General features: G+C 51.6%; 1 protein-coding gene across 6 annotated transcripts in view; it reads right to left on the bottom strand.

The window, feature by feature from the left end:
• RASAL1 (RAS protein activator like 1) overlaps window positions 1-13,848 on the bottom strand; it is a 28,540-nt gene extending 14,692 nt beyond the window's left edge. For 2 of the 6 annotated variants that reach the window (XM_068562749.1, XM_068562748.1), the window contains exons 1-6: window positions 13,769-13,833; window positions 9,580-9,636; window positions 6,948-7,061; window positions 6,726-6,787; window positions 2,283-2,412; window positions 125-206 (exon numbers count right to left, since the gene is read on the bottom strand). In XM_068562749.1, coding sequence (XP_068418850.1) covers window positions 125-206; window positions 2,283-2,412; window positions 6,726-6,787; window positions 6,948-7,061; window positions 9,580-9,636; window positions 13,769-13,833 — 510 coding nt within the window. Of the gene's footprint in view, window positions 1-124; window positions 207-2,282; window positions 2,413-6,725; window positions 6,788-6,947; window positions 7,062-9,579; window positions 9,637-13,768 lie in introns of all 6 variants that reach the window. The other 4 variants (XM_068562754.1, XM_068562750.1, XM_068562752.1 and 1 more) reach the window with 4 other exon arrangements.
• Between the last annotated feature and the right edge of the window lie 9,037 nt (window positions 13,849-22,885).

Raw genomic sequence — 22,885 nt, forward strand, 5'->3', positions numbered from 1 at the left:
GAGAGAGAGCTAATGGGACCACTGTCCCCATTTTACAGATGGTAAAACTGAGGTTCAGAGAGGTTAAGTGGCTTTCCCAAGGTCACCTGATGCCTCACTCTCCCGGCTCCGCTACACCACTTACCGAAGTCTCCAAGCTCTGGCTGCCCCAAAACACACGTGCAAATGGGTCAGATGTGCCGGAGATGTCTCGGGGGGCCAGGTCCCTGGGGACAGATGAAGTAAGGGGTGAGGGGTCACAGGACCCTTGAGGACCAAGACCCAAGCTGGACCTTGGAAAGGGGGTTCAGGGTAGACCATTCAAATGTTGCTGGTTTCCAAGGCAACGAGCTACCCCATTGTAGGGATCCAGCGAGGAGCATCCCTCACCAGGCCCATCCAAACCCAGTATCCTCCTATTGACTAATGCTACCCTACGAGGACACGCTACTATGTCCCTATTTTCTAGGGAAGGAAACTGAGGCACAGAAAGGTCAAGCTGAACATCACAAAGCAGCAGGTGAAGGTGCAGTGAGGAGGGGGAAGCGAGCCTCAGTTTCCCTGGAGCCCCTGGATGGGAGACCAGATGCCAGATGCCAGGGTTCAAAGCCTGACTCTCCCATTCACTGGCTGGGTGACACTGGGAAAATTCACTTCACCTCCCTGAGCCTCAGTTTCTTCATCTGGAAAATCGGAGTAATAACAGACCAAGCTCACAGGGCCAAGGGTTAAATGTGACAATATGCGTAAAGGGCTCAGCATAGCAGCCGGCAGGTGGTAAGTGCTCAGCTCACTCATTCACTCAACAAACACTCATGCCCACACCGTGCCTAGGACGAAGAAAAGGCGTGAAGCAGAGACCCCCTGCCTCTGGTTGCCATGACAACTCAAAGGCTCACCCCAGTCAGCCTCCCCCACCCCTCCTTCCCAAGGTCCCCCAAATCCAGGGACATTCCCCCCCACACACACCCAGGGGCTGCTTGTTTCCTCCCGCTGCTCCTCTCCCACCCCTGCTCGGCACCCAAAGCCTTCTTTGGTTTCCTAGGAGCCAGCCTAGTTGCTAAGCGACTGCAGTCAGTCCCTCTCCTGCTTGCAAGGATCCTGCACAGCTCTGTGGCTGGGGAGGAGGCCATGGGCACAGAGCAGATGAGGGGTCCCTGCCCCATACGGAGTCCTTTTGTTTGTCCTATGCCTGCCTGCTACTCCATCCAGACTCCAGGGAGCCCCAGCTGGGGACAGAAATCTGGAGGTCGTAGGAGAGGCACAGAGAGGGCAAGAAAGGGCTTTAAGGTCACAGAGCAAACTAGAAATAGAGATCCAGCCCAACCTGGGCGAGGATCGGCCTAAAAGTAAGGGTCGAGGGAGTAAGGTGTTGAAAAAAATTCAGAAAACAAGATAGGAGATGGGAGGGAAAAGAGGAGTGGAAGTATTTAAGGAAATAGAGTGATGGGGGAGCTGAGAAACAGAGAGGAGGGATAAATAGGCAAGAAGGAAGATGAATATCCCAGGAGCTGGTGCCCCTGGAGGTTCATCTGTGGGTTTTACTGGTCCTGCATCCATCTTCTTTCTTATGTTTCTTTGGGACAGGACCTACCCCTCCCTCTCTCCCAGCCCACATGACTTATGTGGGTTGATCCCTCCTTCCACTGCAGGAATGGGCTTGGAACTCAGGCCTGACCAATCACAGTCAGTGTAATTGGTTTAGTGATAGGCATGTACCCCAGACTGGGTCAATAAGAATTAGTCCCAGGATATTGGTTGGAAATGGTGAAAGACAGAAGTTCTTTTTCCATTGGAGCTGCCAAGTTGATACGATGCCAGTCTGGGGCTTCTGGGGTCATCTTTGCCCCTACCTGGGGAGAGACTGTCTGAGGATGAAGTTAATACAAAAGACATCCAAGGAATCTATGTCTATAGATTCCTGATGTCACTGTTTGAGCACCTGGATCCAGCCATGCCTGAAGCTACATGTCATTCATACAAGCCAATCTGCTTAAGCCAGTATGAATTGGGTGTCTATCACTTACAATTTGATTAATACACCTCCACACTCATCTGTCTGGTCATCCTGAGTATCTGGCCTTTGGTTGCTGGTCACTGGGGCCCCAACAAAGATTTTGCTTGTACTTTAATCCAAGAAATTTGCAACCTGGTGAGCTTGGACCATTTGCCTGCCAGGGATCCTGGTTGTGAGCCCAGAAGTGTGACAGGAGAGAGGTGGTCTCAAGGCAGCTGGGAGGACCCAGTGGATTTCTGCTCATTCTCAGACCATCCCCGCATCCAATCCCCCATCATGACCATACCTGGCCTGGAGCACGTGACAGCGAAGACAACGGCCCCTCACATCCTCCAGCATCTGCACAGCCAGGCAGATCTCACCCTGCACCTCTGCATCAGGGTCCACATGGCTCAGGTTGATCCAGCTATCAATTCCTGGAGGGCACAGGCACTAACATTCATTAAGCACCTACCGTGGTCTAGACATTGTATTAACTTAAAAATTCAATTAACATTAAAAAGGTATTGAGTCTTGGACCTCTCATGTTAGCCTTCTGTTGTAGGTACTGTAATTATCCCTACTTCCAGATGAGGAAAATGAGGCACAGCGAGGAAAGAGCTTTGCCCATGATCCCACAGCTAGTAAACAGCAGAGCTAGGACTTAAACACGGGCAGTATAGTTCTAGGGCCAATGTCCCTAACCATGTACTATCACACTCTTCATCCTGGTATATAAAGCCCTGCATCATTTAGTCCCAATATACTCTCCCCTCAAAAAAAACCTTGGACATTCCTATCTCTGAGCCTTCATTCAGGCTCTCTGCTTCAATCAATCAAGTCAGTCTTAGTCTCAGTCTTAACCTCTCCCTCTCTCCTTCTCCCTCTCTGTCTCTCATTTCTCTCAACACTTTAGAGATATTGTTCCACTGACTTCCAGCGTTGATTGTAGTTATTGGGAAGTCATTTCAGCCTAATAATTGATCTTGTGTGAATGGTCTATCTTTTCCAAGTTTAAGGACTATGTCTTTGATGTTTGCAGCAGTTTCCCCACAATGTGTCTAGGTAAGGATTTTTTTTTTTTTTTTTTAATCCTGCTTAGTACAGGTTGTGCTTCTTCTACTTATGGACTCATGCCCTTCCTTGAGTTTTGGAAAATTCCAGGTCGTCAATTTTTTTTATCATTTTCTCTCCCCAGCTTTTTCTATTTTCTGCCTCTAGGACTCCAATTAAACGAATGTTAGACCTTCTCAGTTATTTCCTATGCCTTGAACTTCTCTTTTATACTTTCCTTCTCATTTCTCTGGGCTAAGGTTTAAATAATTTCTTTCTGAATGAACGATCTGCTGTTGAACTCAGCCACTTAGTTTTCAATGTCAACAATTGTACTTTTTATCTCTAAAAGTTTGATTTGGTTCTTTTCCAAGTCAGTCTATTTTTTTAATGTATTGCTTTAATTTATCGTGGTTATTGCTGGCCCTTTCTGGTGATTAGTTTATTTATTGAATTTTTTAAAATTTCTATAATCATAAATACAAAATCTAAAGTCTTTATGGGTCTAAATCTGATGGCCATTGTTTCTGCTGACTCTCGCTCATGGTGGTATGGCACACTTCCTTGAGTGTGTAGTGTTCTTTGATTGTGAAGTCATGCTTGTTGGAGCTCACTCTGTGGGAAATTCAACATGAAGATGCTTCTCCCTGGAGAGCAGTGGTGCTTGCTTATTCTGGAACCTTTTAAGGGTCTCAATCTAATGGGGAATTCTCAGATTCAGTAATACCTGCCTTCCCCCTAGCCTAAGATTTAGTCTGTTTGCTGACTGTGAATTTGATATTGACATTTACTTTCAGGGAAATCCTTCCCTACTCCCTTGCTTGTTGCTCACCACTCCCTGTTAGGTTTTAGCTCACGATTTGCAGGAGGCGGGGGGAGGAACACTGAGGGTTTTTTCCTTCTTTACATCCTTCCAACAATGTATTAGGAATTGCGTCTAATTCAGGATCTCACTGTTATGTGGCAGGAGGGCCCTTCTGATGATCTAGTTCCCTCATGCTGCTGGAAGTGTAAGTTGCGTCTCACCTCTCTAGCTCCACTGCTACCCCCAAGTCCAGGATGCCATCAGTTTTTCTCACTTGATTATTGCAACAGATACCTAATTGATCTCCCACATCTACTTCTGTCCCACTGTGATCCAATATCTACACGGCAGCACAGAAACCTTCTGAAAATGTATCTAATCTCTTCTGTCAGTGCATCCTCTGATATTATGGCTCCAATCTCTTCACTGTCTTACTCAGGGACCATCGATGACTCCCTAGTGTCTCCAGAAGAAAGTCCAGACTCTGGCCTCCTCCCCAATCAACCCCCATCAAGTATTCCATCTGGCCTGGCTTACACCTGACCTTAGAAGAGAATCTATGGAGATGTGCCTTAGCATCTTTGCCAAAGCACCTTTAAGAACCAACACATTCCCCTTCCTCCAGGAAGCCTTCCTTGACCACACTAGCCCTCACTGCCCTCTATCATGCCAGTGATGCCTCACATACCTCCACCCCCATATTGCGGTCGTTGTAAAAAATAAAAGGCACCCACAGACACATGACAGTTTTGTTTTTTTTTTTCCTCCCTGTTCTGGGTAAATGTGTTTTATTTTTCTATCTGTCCATAAGTTCCTTGAAGTTAAGCCTTATATGTCATTAATTTAATTCCACTCCCTTGGGTGGATGTTTGAGGCACACTGGGGACAGCTCAGTGGACAGGTTAAGAACACAGACTTAGGAGGCGGGCACAGCCTGGTGTCAATTCCCACCTCTGCAACTTCTAGGAGGGACAAGTCACCCCACCTCTCCAAGCCTCACTTCCCATCAGCTGTGAATTTGAGATCATTCTGGTGCACACTTCATTTGGTGTTGTGAGGACTAAATATAAAGTACTTAGCATTGTGCCTGGCACATAAGCCGCCCTCATTAAATAGGAGTGATGATTATGATGATTGGCACATAGGCTGTCAACTAACGCTCACTTATGAAAAAATATATTATTATATTATTCAGTAAATGGTGTCAAGACAAGTAGTAGTCATCTAGACAAAAAGTAGTAAAGTTTAATCCCTACCCCATACTTTGTATCTGGGTAAGTTCCAAATATATGAAAAACTTAACTGGAAAAAAAAAATGGAAACAAATTGTTGCTTGAAAGAATCATGTAAAAAAAAATTGTCTTAATCTTAGGGTTGAGAAGGCCTTTTTAGGTATCACAGAAAATCAAGAGCCAAAAAAAAATTTCTGACTACAGAAAAAGAAACAAATTTTCTTCTGAAAAAAATTGTAAGCAAAGTCGAAATATAAGCCACAAAGGGAGAAAAACATTTTGCAGCTAATATGACAAAGTTCATTTTCTTCACATGTAAAGGGCTCCTACAAATCAGTAAGAAAAGGCAACAACCCAGTGGGTGAAAAATACACATACAATGTGAATAGACAATAGACAAAAAAGGAAATAAAGTGACCCTTGAATATATAAAAAGGTCTTCAATCTCACTCATAGAGAAATGCAAAATAACCCACACTAAGAGGCAATTTTTTTTACCTATCCGATACAAGATCCAAAAGTTTGGTATTTGTTGGCAAGGGTACAGGATGGGTTAAACTGTTAACTCCTCCAGGGAGGGTAACTTAATTACTATAATAACTATCAAATGTGCTAATGTGGGTACTCTTTGATCCAGCAAATCCACCTCTAGGAATTTATCAAGCTGATTGATGTAACTTGCATATATGTGTGCAGTCACGTTTGTACAAGGCTAGTCATTGCAGCATTGTTTGAACTAGGAAAAGACTGTCAAGAACCAAAGTGTTCATCAAGAGGGAACAAGCCAAATAAATGATGGCACATCCACACAATGGAGTGCCATGAAGTCATACGAAGATCAAAGAATGAGGAAGCTCTGGGGACACCGATATGGAAAGATCTCCAAGGTACATGGTGAAGTGAAAAGACAGGGTACAGAACCAATGAGTTTAATGGGCTACCATTCCTATAAGCAGAGAACAAAAACACATATAGTATAGTGTTAAGATCACAGACTCTGGAACTAGACAACTTGGTTCAAATCCCAGCTGTCCCACTTAATAACTTTGTGATCTTGGGCAAGTTATTTAACCCCCTGTGCCTCAGTTTGTTCACCTATAGAGTGGGCATAACAAGAGTACCTATCTCTTAGGGTTATTACGGTAATTAAGTGAATTGATATGTGTAAAGCACTTAGAAAGTGTTCAGCATACAGTAAGCACTATATAAGTGTTTGCTGCTATTACTATTGTTACTTGCTTGCATATGTTTAAAATGTCCCTAGAAGGACATACAAGAAACTGACAACACTGGGGATGAGAATGGAGTAGCTGGGGGGACTTCCCCGGCAGTCCAGTGGTTAAGACTCCCCGCTTCCACTGCAGGGGGCGCGGGTTGGATCCCTGGCTGGGGAACTAAGATCCCGCATGCCGTGCAGTGCGGCCAAAAAAGAAAAAAAGAATGGAGTAGCTGGGGTAAGAGGGACAGTTTCACTGCTAATTGTATCTTTTGAATATTGACCTATGTAAATAAGCGAACTGCTCAATAAACGAACTAAATTAAAATGAAAAACAAAAGCAACAACCAAAATAATTTTCCCCTGAAGGCTCTGTGCTGCCCCGTGCACAACTGCCACCCCCTCTGCCCTCTGCCCGGCTGGGGGCCAGTGCCCCTCACCCACCTCGGGGGTCAGCTGCAATGGCCTCCCTGCTCAGTAAGATCTTGCCTATGATGTCGTCGTGCCTGCAGAAAGGCAGGCAGATGAGGGTCCAACTTAGGGACCCCTGCCCCGCCCGTGGAGAGGTGGAGGCAAGGCGTCAACGGCTGGGTGGGTGGGTACTGTGTATCGCGGGGTGTCCCGCCTTCCCTCAGACGCCCAGGCTTGGGTCCCCAGCACACACACCCCACGGTATCCTCGTCCAGCACATAGAAAGCCAGCTGGTGGAAATCCAGGGGCAGGTGCACTGTGTACTCCTCCCCCCAGAAGGGGCTCAGGCTTCGCCAGATGGTGGCTGTCCTGCAAAAGGGGACACGGGGGGCTGGGGGCCTTTGGGCCACACAGGCAGCAGGTACCTGGGGACACAAACACACACACACAGGGCTCCAGACACATACACACCCAGAGCTACTCAAATACACTCAAATACAGCTACACACACACACTCATACACTCAAGAATCCAGGCATGGAGACACACACAAATACACACACAAACCCTGACCCTCACACACCCAGGGACCTCAACACACACACACACACACACACACACACACACACACACCGCACACTCCCATGGGGATACACACTGAAACAGAGATATTCACAGATATACCAAGGAAGCCAGAGACACAAAGAGACACATTCACACATATGCAGATATACATATGCATCCTCAAAAATTTCTAGAAACACACATCTGTGTGTTTCTACATATAGACACATGCAGACACACAGAGAGAAAACAGAAACGTTCAGACAGAGACACAGACAAAAGAAATGCCCGAACATGGAGACACACATAGACCCACAGACGCACACTCACATACATAGGGTGATACGCAGCAGAGATACACACACAGAATCACACTGACACACAGCAACTGTGTGTCAGGTACTGTCACACAGTAACTGACAAGACACACAATTCCATCCATCCATTCATTCATTCACTCCATAAACACTCACCCTGACCTATGTGCCAAGTCTTGGGGGCTCCAGGGAATCAGAGGAAGAGGTGCCGAGGTCCCCACCCCCACAGAGCCTCGCTCAGCAGACTGCTGCTCCCTCCTGAGCCCTTGTGACACAGTGAGAGAAGTTCTGTGATTGGTTAGCTCAGTGGCGCCCACTGGGGTGAGGATAGGAGGGGTCAGGAAAGGCTTCCTGCAGGAGCTAGTCAGGCAAAGCAGGGAGAAAGGATGAGGACAAGTATTCCACATGGCTGGAAGAGCACGTGCAAAGGCCCTGAGGCAGGAATGGTGAGTTTGAGGAACAAGAAGATGGTGGTTGGGAGGCAGGGAAGTGTGAGGGGCCAGGAGACCATGAAGTCAGCAGGGGCCAGAGCACTCAGTAAGCAAGGGGAACCCCAGGAGGGTCAGGGACCAAGACAAACCCAGAAACAGACACACATACATCTTCACCCCAACACCCCTGCAGATGCACTTCCCTTTACGCAATGGGGAAAAAAGAACCTACTTTGCCCGGTGAAGACACACCAAAACTTACGGTTGCAAAATTTGGTCTGCACACCTGCCACTGCCTTCCTCCTTCCTTCCACACACTCTTCCCCAACAAAGAATATGAACGTGGACACACACACACACACACACACACACACACACACACACACACACACACAGCCCAGGGCCCCACCATCAGACGGACTCTTCTTTCCAAACACCCTCTTTCCTCTACCCTGACCTCTTCCCGGCTGGAAGTCCCCTCAGGCTCCCCAGCCCCCGAGCTGAGAGGCTCCTCAGAGCCCAGAGGGGGTGACAGCCTGGGGTCACACGGAAAATCAGTCTGTGGGTTTGGGGTGGTGTCACAGAATGTGATAAGGGGCAGCACAAGCACAGAGAGAATGATGGGGGTGGTCGGCTGGTGTGCTGCAGGCTACCCTCCCCCACACGGGCTCCCTGCCCCCAGCTCCCGGCCCATCTGGACCAGAACTGGTGCCAGGAGGATCCTGAATCCTGCTGTCTCCATAGGAACCGAGGCCTCAGCCGCCGGCCCACCCACACCCTTCAGGCCTGCGGGGGCTGAGAGCTGCCCTTCAGCCTGCAGGGCTGGCAACCAAGCCCAGCCCAGCACAGCCCAGCCCGATGTCTCCCCGGCCCGAGACTCGCTCACACACACCAAACATCTTCACGTCCTCACATGTGTTCACAGTGGTGCCTGTGTACCCGAATAAGCAGGCATTGGTGTGCACATGCGTGTACACGGCAGCCCACGTGTGCACACACACGTATACCCCCCCCCACGCTGGTACACAACGTGAACCTCTGAGCCTGCACACCCCCAGGGACACGCACCAGTGGTTGCAGGCATTCACACCAGCCCTCCGACACCCCGACACACACTCACAAGCAGGCCCAGCCGGGCGCACATGCACGCCCCCACACACACACACGCACACACACGTACACACCCAGGTGCCCGCAGCACCCAGCAGGCCCGGAACAAGCCAGCCCAGCCAAGCGTGAGATGCCCGTCCCCGGGGAGGCCACTGCGGAAGGTGCAATCTGGCCGCCACTGAGTCAGCCCCAGGACGCCAGCAGAGGCATCATCAGGACAAGGGGGAAGGGGGAAGATGTCGGCCAGTTGGTGGGACCAGATGGAGAGGGGAGCCGGCGCCCCCTCTGTCTGGGCCCATGGCCAGGGCACAAAGCACCCACCATCAGGCCTGCGAGTCCCCCGCTTGGGGTAAATGTTGCCCTCCCCCAGGTCCTCTTTTCAGTGTGAATTCTTGTGCCTGGACTCCCCAGGTCAAGACGGAGCCCCGTCCCCCGGCCCTGCTCCCTTTGCCCTCCCCTCCTCACCTGGCCACCACTTCGTCGTCCACTTTCACTATGCAGTAGGGGTCACTGCTCCCAGACCTGCGGAAGGAGGAGGTTTGGGGAGCAGGCTTGAGAGAGCAGCCCTGGGTGGGGATCCCAATCTGCCTTCATTTTATAGATGGGGGCAACTAAGGCCCAGAGAGGGGAGGGGATTTGCCCAGGGTCACACAGCAAGTTCAGTGGAGGCAGACCTCTGGGGACCAGCAGACAATGTCATGGTTGCCCAGCCCACCCACTGCGGACCTCCTTGAATGGGCCCTGGGCTTCCACCCAAAGAAATAGAACATTGAGACATGAAGCCAGAAAATTTGGAGTCCCGGTCCCAGGAAGCCCGAAGCGGTGGTTCAGAGCACATGCTCTGCTGGGGAGTCATCCCTGGCCTCAAGGTAACTAACTGTGGAACCCTGGCAAGTCCCCTTCCCTCTGTGGGCCTCAGTTTCTCTGCTCTGTAAGTTGGGTGTAATATTTTCACATACCCCTAGGGCGGTTGGAGGAGCTGAAGAAGCTAATGCATGGTGTGATGCATCCTGGCCGACCCCAGAGCTTTCCCCACAGGTGCCTGAATGCCACCCTCAGGGTAAGCATTGCCCTCTCCATTGGGAGTTCCCTGGGAGGGGACTCCCCACTGCTCAGCCTTCAGCGGGGATGGACCTCAGCAGCCGCTCTCACTGCAGGCACAGACCAGGGCACCCAGACCTCAAAACTCAACCAGTAGGAGAAATGGGCTGCATCCCCTTGAGTAGCCATGAGCCATAGGCCAACCAAAGCCAGTTCCATCCCCGCTTCATAATAAGAGTTACTAGTCCATCCCAAGCTATTGACCAGGGGCCCTCATCTCTTTCCCCCACCCCCGCCCCCATCCCATTGCACAGGCTTCCTTTGTCTTCCACTAAGCTCAGTCCAGCCTCAGGGCCTTTGCATTTGCTGTTCCACCTAACTAAGACACCCGCTCTGTTCCTGATCTTGTCATGGCTGGCTCCATCCTATTATTCAAACCTCAGCCCAAAAGTCACCGCCTCAGAGAGGTGGTCCTTGATCACCACCATCCTCCAACAGTAGACAGTGTAAAATTGATCTCTGATCCCTCTGAGCATGTGAAATCATCTTGCTCCATTTCTCTCTGTTTAGTGTCTGTCTCCATGGCTCCCTGCAACTTCGGAAATCTGATTTCCTTGGGGGAGGAGCTTTATCTCCCCACCCCCGTCTCCCCCCACCACCGCAGAGCCAGAATTCGAACCCAGGTCTGTGGGGCTCAGCACACATGTTCTTAACCAATGCCTGCACCCCAACTCACGATCCCTTGCCCAAATGGCCCCCTCCCCTGACACCCCAGCCCCCGACCTCTCTCTGCCACCCTCTCTCAGCTCAGTTTGTCACTGATCCACAAATGCTTCGGGGATTCCCAGGAAGAGGGACGCTGGCACCAGGAGCTGCTCCAACCTTGTCTGCTGGCTGAGCCCTCCCCATGCCTCGGCTCCCTCTGTGGACTCCTCGCCCTAGTTCCCTCCGCTGGGTGTGCCTCCATTTCCCCATCTGCTCTCCATCCCTGAACACCTCAGGCTGGTTGGTGTCCTGTGTCTCTGAACTCCTCTCTGGGTTCTACTTCTGACCTCCCTTCTGCGTAATGCCCCAGGCCTCAGTTTTCCCATCTGATCTATCCCAAACCCATTGGGCTGAGTAACCCTGGGAGCCTCAGTTTTCCCATCGGGCTCCACCCCCGTGGATGCCCATGGCTGGAAACCCCCTCTATCTCATTTCTCTCTCTGGGTCCTCTCTCCTTGAGCTTCTTTTAGGTGGGCTCCAATCCCCCAGTTTCCCCAGCAGCAGATGTGGGGCCGACGGGCTGGGATCCATAGAAAAGGGCTGGGAGCCACGCCCCCTCCCGTCTACCCGGCCTGACCCCTGGGCCCCTCATGGGAGCCAAGCATGTCAGCTCCAGGGCTCTGACGCACAAGGGCCTTATCAGGCTCCTATCAGGCAGGGGCAGCAGTGGCGGAAGGGGGCTGCCCCTTCCAGACCCTCAATCTCTCTAGACCCTTAGCCTCTCCCACGGCTCCTGCCCCACCTCAAGCATGGGAAAGCAGGCCCATCGGCCATTGCCTGCCCAGTCTGGTTGGGGCATGGGGCAGTCAGGGTTCAAATCCCAGCTGTGTGACCTTGGGCAAGTGACTTTGCCTCTCTGAGCCTCCGTTTGCCCATTTGTAAAATGGAAATGCTAATAGGACTACAGGAAGTGTTAAGCACAGGACCTGGCCCATAGGAAGCCGTCAAAGACATACAGCTGCTATTATTAATGACAGAAATAACTCTCAAATTATCAGCTGAGGCCTCCTCCCAAGCCAGGCCAAAACCCCCTCAAACCTGGTGAGGCTTCAGGAAGAATCTAGGCCCTCTCCCTTAGGAGAGAGGAGAGAGGACACACCCATCTAAGAGTCCCCACGGGCATGGAGATCCCACACACTCTGAGGGAGCCCCTCTGAAGAAGGGCACCAACAGCCAGGGAAACTGAGGCAGTGTGGCTGGATCCCCCACTGGGGCTTTGTCACTCTCCTCCCTACCCTGGTTCTGGGGCGGGGCCCACCTCAGAGCTCACCTTGGCCCGGGAACTTGGTGGAGGAGGGGTGGCCGAGAGAGACGGCAGGAACGAGGTATGAGTCAACTCCCTCCCCAGCAGAGGCAGAGGGAGCCCCGCGAGCCATGTCCGGGTCCAAGGACAACATCCGTCACTCCCTCATGGCCCTCACCCAGGACTGGTGGAGGGGCCAGAGCACCGTGAGATGGAAACCTGGTTTCTGGAAGGTTCTCCCCCTCAGCCCCCCAGCAGCTGCCAGGTCCCCACTCTTGACCTCACTGCCTCGACAGTTCCAGAATCGCTAATTCTCGGGTGCTCTGAGAGGGCATCTCATAAGGGGGGAATCAGGGGGCTCGTCCAGATGCTGCATTTGCACAGCAAGCGAGCTCTCTGCTTTCCTCAGGTGCGTGTTTTTTGGGGGTCGCTGATGAGGATGGGGGGTGCTAGAACTGCTCTATGCAGCTTCCCCCTTGACATAGCTGCAGGGTTGGGGAGGGGGGATGTTCATGAAGTCAAAGGCAGGATACTCCTCACAGGGGGCCCACAGCTGGGGGAGTTAGAGCATAGCTAAGCCCCAGCCTGTGCGAAGGCTCAGAATCCACGTTCCTGCTCACCCTGGCCAGCGGGCAAATGCTAAGAGGTTCTCCACCCTCAGCTGCATGCGGCTTGGAGACTCCTGTCCAGGGTTCCCATTGCCCAGACGGGAAATCCAAACCCAGAGAGGACTAGGTTCAAGGTCACACAGCCGATGTCCTGCCAAGGATCCCACACCTGTTTCAGGTGCTGACACCCTTAGAGCCCCTTCTGGGCTCCAGGCCAGGCAGGAGGGGGGACCCCTCCCCCCATTCTGCTGATTCGGCAACTGCTGACTCAGCCCTGAAGGAAGCACAGCTGAGGACTGGTACTGAGGGGAACCTGAGGGTCCTCCAGCCCCATCACACCTGGCTAGGGAGGGGGCTGCAGGGGGAAGTTGGCTCTTCAAGCGGCTTAGCATCCAGGGAAGGTCCCCATTGGGCGGGGAGCTGCTGGCTGGGGAGCTTAGGGTTTTGGGTCAAGAGGACCCCAGTTTCCCCCAGGCCTGGCCGGTGGGCCACCTGGTGACACTCTGCAAACCTCAGTACCAGATGCACACAGAGGAATCCTGGGGCCACCTGGATCCCAGGCCCTCTGGGGCTCCTCCCCAGGGTTCTCTTAACAGATGCCCACCCAGGCTTGGAGAAACCCCACCTCCAACACCTGCCTGGACTAAGAAAGAGAGCCCCCCACCCCTAAACCCCCTCCCCAGCTCTGACAGAATCCGACCCTCTAATCCCCAGGGCTGAAGCCCTGGAAGACCCCCTTTAGTACGTCCCAGGAACAAAGACACCCCCTTCCTGGGGGCGGGGCGGGGCATCTGCTAAGTCTTGGTGTCCCCTCCCACCAGGAAGCGATGGGCGTGGGGCCTCTCGCCCCATGAAGGTGGATCTGCCCCAGTACTCGGTCTCAGACAAGAACCCCCGCCCACTTCACCGACCTTCCCTGGCATGCGGAATGGGCGACCCCCGCCCCATCCCATGCCCGGCACGCCCCCCATCCCCGACTGGCCCCGGGGGTACTCACACGTCCTTGGCGGGCAGCGCCCGGCCCTCCACGACGCGGACGTTCAGGGAGCTGCTCTTGGCCATGGCGCCCAGCCCCAAACTTTCCGGCCAGGAGGGCGTCCAGGTTCCGAGGCTGTACCGCGGCGGGGAAGGCGTCTACATGTCGCCAACAGCGAGCCTGGCACCCTGTCCCGGGATCCCAGCGCCGCCTGTCCGACACGCGGGTAGCTGAGCGAGAGGTTTCCGAAGGAGGAGAAAGGATAGGTGTCCGGGGAGGGGGCGCCCCCGCCAGACTCTACAGGTAGGAGCTGGGCGCCGAGCCGGCTGAGCGCGCGGGGGACACCGCCAGCCCTTGCCTTCTCGTCTAGCGCTCCGGGTGGGCAGGCGGGGAGGGCAGGGGGCGGGAGGGGCGGCCCAGGGCCCTCCCCGCAATCCCGCCTCCCGCGGGGCCCCCCGCCCGCCAGTTCCCGGGGCCCCTCGCGCGCCCTCTGCCGGCACCCCAGCCAAGCGTGCCAGAGCGCACCGGCCTCGGAGCCCCGAGCGCCTGGAGACTGGGACTGCCAGGTGGAGAGCCGCCCACGGCCATGATGGGCGTGGCCGCAGGCTCCTAGTGAGTTGGCATCGGGCTCAGAGGACACAGTATGTCCCCTGCCTGCCCTGCCTCCAACACGTTCACACCTCCCCGGCTCTCCCCTGCCTACCATCCCGGCGCCGCCTTCTCGGTCCGACCTCCTTGCCCCATCTCAGAGCAGTATCGGAGATCGCGGGAGGCGTCGCTAGAGAGAGTCACACCCTCCCTGGGGGTCCTTTTCAGAGTCAAGGGAGGGGCCGCGAACATCCCCTTCCATCTCTTTTAGTTTCCAATTAAACCCAGACTGTGCTTGCGGCAGATCCCGCGTCACTGGCTGGCACTGCGGGGGAGGAAGCCGCGGCCGGCGGGGGAGGGGAGGGCTTTAAGATCACCACCACAGCGATTATAAAAGTCATCTACAATTGTTTGAACGCTTACTGTGTGCCGGGCACTGTTCTAAGCGTTTTACAGGGATTATCTCACCTTCGTCCTCACAATAATTCTATGCGTTACTTACTATTGTACTAGTTCCCACCTCCCCCCTTGTATGGACACGCAAACTGAGGTTCAGAGGGATTAAATAGCACTCGGAAGGTCTTACGGTCAGTCATTGATTTGCCTTTCTGGATTTGAATGCTGACTCCGCCACTTGGTAGCTGTGTGGTCTTGGGCAAGTCTCTTAACCTCTCTGTGCCCTGGTTTGGTTTTCTCATCGGTTCATATGTTATTATAGTATCTCGCTCACAGGGTTTTGAGAGAATTAGATGAGATAAAACAGATATGAAGGAAGCAGATACAGATCTCAGAACACCGACAGGCACATAAGAAGTTTTCAGAAAGTGTTTGCTATTACTATTATTGTTCTTCAAGGCATAGCTCAAATATCACCTCTCCTAGGAAGTCTTCCGGGATGTCCTCCCATGCCAGGCAGAGGTTTTCTCCCCTTTTTCTCTGCTCCCACAGCTCCAGGTTTGCACAGTTTTTGAGTTTTAAATGTGATAATGTGACCGGAAAGGCCTGTGCCAGGACAGATACACACACACTATCTCTCGCCATGAGTTTGTTGTTTACCTGCCTAAGAGTTCTCAGAAGGGACTCATTCCGGTCAGGTCAGCCCAGGGCTGGGCACCAATGTGAAGGCTCTACTTATTGAGTTCGGGAGTCAACGCCCAGACTGGCAATTCTGGAAGGGCCCTGCCCAGCCACAGGAGCAGCCCCGTGATCTGCTTCCCCATCTCCCTCCTTGACTTCCCACCCAGCACCCCAGCCAGGCTGGTGAGGAATTCAGATCCCTGGAATTCTCTCCCTGGCTGGCCTCCGTCTGGTGAGTCCTTCCAAAGTCTGGGCCTCAGTTACCCCATCTGGGAAATGGGCCTAGCAGGGCTGGCCCCAAGGCTTAGAAGTATTGCAACATCCTTCAACAGGGTATGAGGGGTGATGCAGCGTTGATTCCAGAGCAGTGGTAGCCCCGAGGGAGTAGTTAAAGCCCTCCCATAATCTTTATCAGTTACCCCAGATCCTCAGGAGGGGAAAATGGTACTTGTTATGCGACTGCTACTTCAAGACAAGTGTCCTGCCTCTCCCCGCCCCCACTCACCTAGGTGGGAGCTTGTGGCGAAACCTTTTTCTTCTGAAAAAGAGACCTCAGATAGGCTATCCAGCCCCCAGGGACCCTTGATGGAACCTGGGGGCCTTGTCCTAGGGCCACCTGGGATGCCAGCCAAACCACCACTAGCTATCTTGGCCCAACTTCCAGAGCTGAGCAGGAAGTCACATTCCCAGACCCCCCCCTCCCCAGGCTCCCAGGGGGGTTACAAAGGCTACGGACTGTGCCAGCCAGGCCTCCAGGGAGCTAGCTCTGTCACCTATCCAATATCCAGCGTCTGCCCCTGCAATTTGCCTGGAGTTGTGGCCACAGTCTCCATACTTTCCAAATGGCCTGGCTACCTCCTGTTGTTCTGAGAAGCTTTGACCTGAAACTGGCAGAGGGTTTGAGGTCTCCTAGGGCAGCTCCTGTCAAGGAACCAGAGGGGGAAGTGTGGCCCAGAGGAGTGTGACCTGCTAGAGGCCATTTGGGAAAGAAGAAGGCAGGCTCCTGAGAGCCCAGGCCTGGGCTGTCATGTGGAAAGGGTCTCACCTTTCTCGTGACACTGTTGTAGAGTTAATCAAGACGGCTGTGTAAGGCACCTGGCATCATTCCTGGCACATAGTAGGTGCTCAAGAAATGGTTAGCTGCCTCCCCTTCCCCATCCTCTAAGCCTCTTCAAGACAAACCCACTATCATCTTCTTGTCAACTTTGTACATAGTCTACCGCCCATGGGATGCACATAGCAGGTGCTTTGTAAAGCCAAGTGGGAGGAGATACTGGGCTGAGGATTTAAGAGCAGAGGTTTTAGCGTTCAGCCAACCTGGGATTGAATCCTGGCACCTACAGGTATGAACTGGATGCTCTTGGGCAAGTGAGTTACCCTCTCAGTGCCTCAGTTTCCTCATCGGTAGATTGGGAATAAAACTAGCGCCCACCTCATAGGCTGGGTGTGAGGATGGGATGAATTAAACGTCAAACGTTCAGCACAGCCTGGCATACAGCAAGTGCTCGTAAGTGTCATGGCCATAATGGAACATCCTGATCCCATCACTGTGCCTGACATTGAGCCCCACTGGGTGACTGAGCTCTGAGGCTGGGTCCTAAGGACTTTGTGGCTGGGGCAGAGCGCCAGGCCCAGCCCTGAATTCCAGGGATGGATGGAGCGGGCACACTTCAGTGGAGCCAGTGCGGCTCCGAGTTGCTGAGCTGGGGGAATCTGGGGGTTTGCATCCCAGCTGTGAAATCTGATAGCAAGATCTCAAGATTGGGCTCCTGCACCCCGATGGGCCTCACTACCCAGGACGAGTCCCACCCCCTTCGTCTGAGATGCTGGGCCTGGGGCCCAGGGAGGGCTCACAGACACAGAGTGGAGAGGGCTCCTCATCCCAGAGTGGGGATCAGGCCTGGGCACTGACAGGGGAGTGCTGAAGCCTGCTCCTACTGGTTCCTGAGAGCCGGCTGTGCCCATGCCTTTCCAACCCTGTGTTCAGCAATGCCGCATCAGGAACTTGAAATCAACCACAGTAGGAGAATTTGCACCATGGAAATCAGCAAATAAACACTACAATTTTTTTTGGAGAGGCAATTTAACAACACACCACTGGGTCCAGGATTCCCTGGCCGCATGGCCCTCTCGACCCCATTCCTGAATTCAACACCTTTCAGATTTGATTCATATTCCCCCCACACCACCCCCTGATACTACCTTTGCCCTATCCTTCCACCAGGAAAGCCTTTACATTCCTTTATCTACCTATTTTCTGGTTTAAGTCCCACAGATACAATTAAATAAAGATTAGGAGGGGTGGGGTGAAATAAAGTGCAGATAATGTGAGAGCAGTGCCATGGAACACTAGGTAGCTGTGTGGGTTTTTTTCAATATTTGTTTATTTATTTATTTGTTTGGCTGCTCGAGGTCTTACTTGCGGCACGTGGGATCTTCTCTGAGGCATGCAGGATCTTTAGTTGCGGCATGCGAGATCTAGTTCCCTGACCGGGGATCGAACCCAGGCCCCTGCATTGGGAGCACAGAGTCTTAGACCACCAGGGAAGTCCCAGCTATATATAGCTGCAAATGGCATTATGTTCTTGAAGACTATTTAATGACAGGAAAAGTGCTTTAAAAAAAAAAGCAGGTCATAGGGAATTCCCTGGTGGTTTAGTGGTTAGGTCTCCATGCTTTCACTGCCGAGGGCATGGGTTTGATCCCTGGTCTGGGAACTAAGATCCCGCTAGCAGTGTGGCGCAGCCAAAAAGAAATGCAAGTCGTGGGGAAAACACAGTATATACAACCATATATAGGCATGATACTGATGCCATGAAGTATTATATATATATAAAATTCTTTTCTTATATTATTCTTTTCATATATATAAAATGTTTACATATTATATATAAAATTCTTTTCTTACTTAACAAATGTGTATTGAGCACCTACTATGTACTAGGCAGTGGGGATACAGTGAGGTACACACAGCCCAGCCCTGCTGTCATGGGCTCTCAGGAGGGTGATACAGACAAAAGTAATGGGCAGCTAGGAACAGACTCTCAGTGGCAAGTACGAAGTGATATGTAGACAATAAAGCAAGCACAGAACTGGAGGGCTTTCTCTGACGTAATGGCACGTGCTTCTTTTTAATCAGAAGTTATAATCAGAAAACAATTCGTACTTCCTCTGGTCTCTGAAAGCCCCGCTGCCCTTGCTTCATAGCGCTGCTCACAGCCTCCGGGGAAGCCTGGAAGGTGGCAGGGAAGGCGGTGATGACCGCCCCCCACTGTCCGCCTGTTGGCACCGCTCTCTGACCTTGGTCTCTTGTTCCCTTGTTTTGTGGGGATTTACATGCTTGTCTTATCTCCTAAATGTCAGGGACAATGTCTGATTCATGCGGTGCCTCCCACGCCAGTTGGCACATAAGAAGGACTCAAAAGACACTCTCTGGGTTAAATAGAATCCAGTTCCCCTCGAGGGCTGGAATCTGGCCTCTCTCCTTGTGGCAATGGTCATATTCTTTTTTACTTCCTTTCTCCCCACGGTGCCTTAACATTGCCAACTCACCACCTCTCCGCTACACCTTCACCCCCAAAGCGGGAGACAGACCCCTCCTCTGGCTCCGCAGACCTGTGCATCTCTAAACGTCAGTTTCCCCTGCTGAGAAGTGGCACCATCCCTTCTGAGACCACCAAGATCGGGGCAAGACAGACCAGCCCGGAACCAGGTTGGGGGTGAGGAGCGTGATCTTTATCTCGGGAACACAAAGCCTCGTTTGTGAGTGCCAGGCACGATTCCGGGCAGGAAGCCACGTGGGACAGACAGGAGGCGGCGGTGGGAGGAGTGGGCAGGATTTCCAAAGCCCCTCTTGCGGGCTGGCTGCCGAGGAAGCAGGGCCTGTAAGTCCCTGCCTCCCACCCCCTGAAGACAAGGTGTGCGTCTGCAGGCTGCACCCCGGCTTCCTCCTTCCTCAGCCCAACTCCACAAAGTGCCCTCCCCTGCCCCCGCTTTGGAATGGAGAAGTAGGAAGGGGGAAGCTGCCCAAGCGTGAGGCTGGGGGTTGAGGGAATGGGGGGGTGGGGAGAGTGGATATTTCCAGAGCTTGTGGCTTTGTGGCCAAGGGCAAGGCCAGCTGAGAAGTTGTGTCTTGCTGTCACTTAGCAGCTCCACCCACCCCATCCCCCAGGACGTGGAGACAGAGACAAGGGGGAGGCCCTGCCTCAGCAGCTTGGCAGGGGAGCCCCGGAAGCATTTGGAAGCAATGCCCCATTTAACAGAGGGGAATGCTGAGGCTTGGGGTGGGGGGGTAGATCCACTGGCCACAGAGCTAAAGCCACAGCTCCAGCCTTCTGAAGACAAGTGTGTAGGGACCTCGCCTCCTCCAAGCCATGAGCAGTTCCAAAGCAGGGATGGGTTATCTCTATATAAACAAACCCCAGGGCCCAGCACCTCTCAGCCTGTGTGTTCTCGGAGGAGTCACTTAACCCCCCCGAACCTCCATTCCCTGTTTGTCACTTCTAGCCCGGGTATTGCCCTTCCTTGGCCCTGTGCAGTCCTGACCTGCACCCTCATCCTAGAATTCTGCACACCTACCTACAGACCTTTGTTCTCTTCTAGGAGGGGCCATATCCTCTTGCCTCAGGGCCTTTGCACATGCTGTTCCCAATACTTGGAATACCCCTCCTCTCCTCTACTCACCCCCCCCAACCCTTCAGGTCTGGGTTTACATGTCACTTCCTCAAGGAGACCTCCCTGACTCCCTCCTTGCACTTCTGCACCTCCCCTGGCAATCCTATTAGCATGTAATGACATATTTGCAGGGTGATTTGATTCACCTGGCCTCCCCATTAGCCTCTAAGACCCATGAAGGCAGGTTTTGTCTTATCCACTGCTGTATCCTCACACAGTGCCTGGCACATAGAAGGTGCTCAATAAACATTGTCAAAAAAAACACCTCTAAAAGAAGAGAAATTAAGAAGGGAAGATTCACACCAGCTTCAAAATGATGGTATTCTCTAGGGATGGAAGGAAGGGAATGGGTCTAAGGAGGAAAAGATCCAAAAAGGGCTCAACTCTATCTGGAGTGTTGTGGTTAAGAGGGTGGACTCCACACCCAGATGGCCTGAGTTCAAAACCCGCCTTAGACTTGACACCAAAAGCACAATCCACAAAGGAAAAAGTGGCGAATTGGATCTCATCACAATTTAAAACTTTGCAAAAGACCATGTGAAGAGAATAAAAAGACAAGCTACAGACTGGGAGAAAATATTCAACAGAGGGCTATCTGGAACATCCAGACATATATCTAGAATATTCAGAGAAGGCTCAAAACTCAACAGTTAAAAAAATCCAGTTAGGACATAGGCAACAGACACGAACAGATATTTTGCTGAAAAGGATATACAGATGGCAAATAAGCACATAAAAAGATGTTCATCATCATTAGCCAGTAGAGAGATGCAACGTAAAACCACAAAGATAATGCTACACACTGATCAGAATGGCTAAAACAAAAAATAGTGATGGGGGCTTCCCTGGTGGCGCAGTGGTTGAGAATCTGCCTGCCAATGCAGGGGACACGGGTTCGAGCCCTGGTCTGGGAAGATCCCACATGCCGCGGGGCAACTAGGCCCGTGAGCCACAACTACTGAACCTGCACGTCTGGAGCCTGTGCTCCGCAACAAGAGAGGCCGCGATAGTGAGAGGCCCGCGCACCGCGATGAAGAGTGGCCCCCGCTTGCTGCAGCTAGAGGAAGCCCTCGCACAGAAACGAAGACCCAACATAGCAATCAATCAGTCAATCAATAAATCTTTAAAAGAAAAAAAATAGTGATGGCAGTGAGGATGTAGAAAAAAACTGGATCACTTATACATTGCTTAGTGGGAATATAAAATGGTACAGCCATTCTGGAAAAGAATATGGCAGTTTCTTAATTAAAAAAAAACCCAAAAAACAAAAACCCTAAATGGCACTTACCATATGACCCAGCAATTGCGCTCTTGGGCTTCTATAGCAGAGAAATGAAAACTTATGTTCACTCAAAAACCAGGACAGGAATCTTCACAGTGGCCTTATTCACAATAGCCAATGATAGGAAACAACCCAAATATCCTCCAACATGAGTGATTAAACAAACTGAGGTATATCCATCCCATGGAATGCTACTCAGCAATCAAAAAAAAACAAACAAACACCTGTAACAACCAGCATGGATCTCAAGAGAATGATGTTGAGGGACTTCCCTGGTGGTCCAGTGGGTAAGACTCCATGCCCCCCAGTGCAAGGGCTCCGGGTTCATTCCCTGGTCAAGGAACTAGATCCCACATGCATGCCGCAACTAAGAGTCCACATGCCACAACTAAAAGATCCCACATGCTGCAGTGAAGATCCCGCGTGCCACAATGAAGACCCGGCGCAGCCATAATAAATAAATTAATTAAATAAAATTTTTTTTTAATAAAAAATAAAATTTCTTCATCCATAAAAAAAAAGAGAGAGAATGATGCTGAGTGAAAAAAGCCAATCTCAGAAGGTTACATAGTATATGATTCCTGGGGGAAACTGGGTAAAGCAGTATGGAACCTCTCTTTTTATTTCTTAAACTGCACAGGAATCTACAATTATCTGTAAATAAAAAAGCTGGGGCTTCCCTGGTGGCACAGTGGTTAAGAATCCACCTGCCAATGGAGAGGACACGGGTTCGAGCCCTGGTCTGGGAAGATCCCACATGCCGTGGAGCAACTAAGCCTGCGCACCACAACTACTGAGCCAGAGTGCCACAACTACTGAAGCTGGCGCGCCTAGAGCCCGTGCTCTGCAACAAAGAGAAGCCACCGCAATGAGAAGCCAGCGCACTGCAACGAAGTAGCCCCCGCTCTCCGCAACTAGAGAAAGCCCACGTGCAACGAAGACCCAACACAGCCATAAATAAATTAAAAAAAAAAAAAAAGCCGTATCCATACAGCTACCCATCTTTTAGAATGACTTTTACAAAAACTGACAGTACCAACTGCTGGTGAGGAGATGGAGCAATCAGAACTCTTGTGCATTGCTAGTGTGAATATAAAAACTTTGAAAAACAGGTTTGCAGTTTTTTATACAGTTAAACATGCACTTACTATATGACCCATCAATCGTACTCTTACGTAAATATGCAAGTGAAATGAAAGCTTCTGTTCACAAAGAAAAACTGCACATGAAACAGGCTATATTTATAACTGCCCAGAATTAGAAATAACCCAAGTGGAGGATAAATAAACTATAGTATGTTATCAAATACTACTCAGCAGTGAAAAATACATGTCAATATACACACGTCAATATGAATCTCAAATGAATATTGCTCAGTGAAAGAAGCCAGACTCGAAAGGCTATAAAGTATATAAATTCCATGGATGATGGTCTAGAAAAGGCAAATCTATAGGGATAGAGAACAGGTCAGTGGTTGCCAGGGGCTGGGTGGGGACAAGGGTTGATTACAAAGGGAC

This window comes from Eschrichtius robustus, chromosome 14, assembly GCF_028021215.1.
Source record: "Eschrichtius robustus isolate mEscRob2 chromosome 14, mEscRob2.pri, whole genome shotgun sequence".
Lineage (NCBI taxonomy): Eukaryota > Metazoa > Chordata > Mammalia > Artiodactyla > Eschrichtiidae > Eschrichtius > Eschrichtius robustus.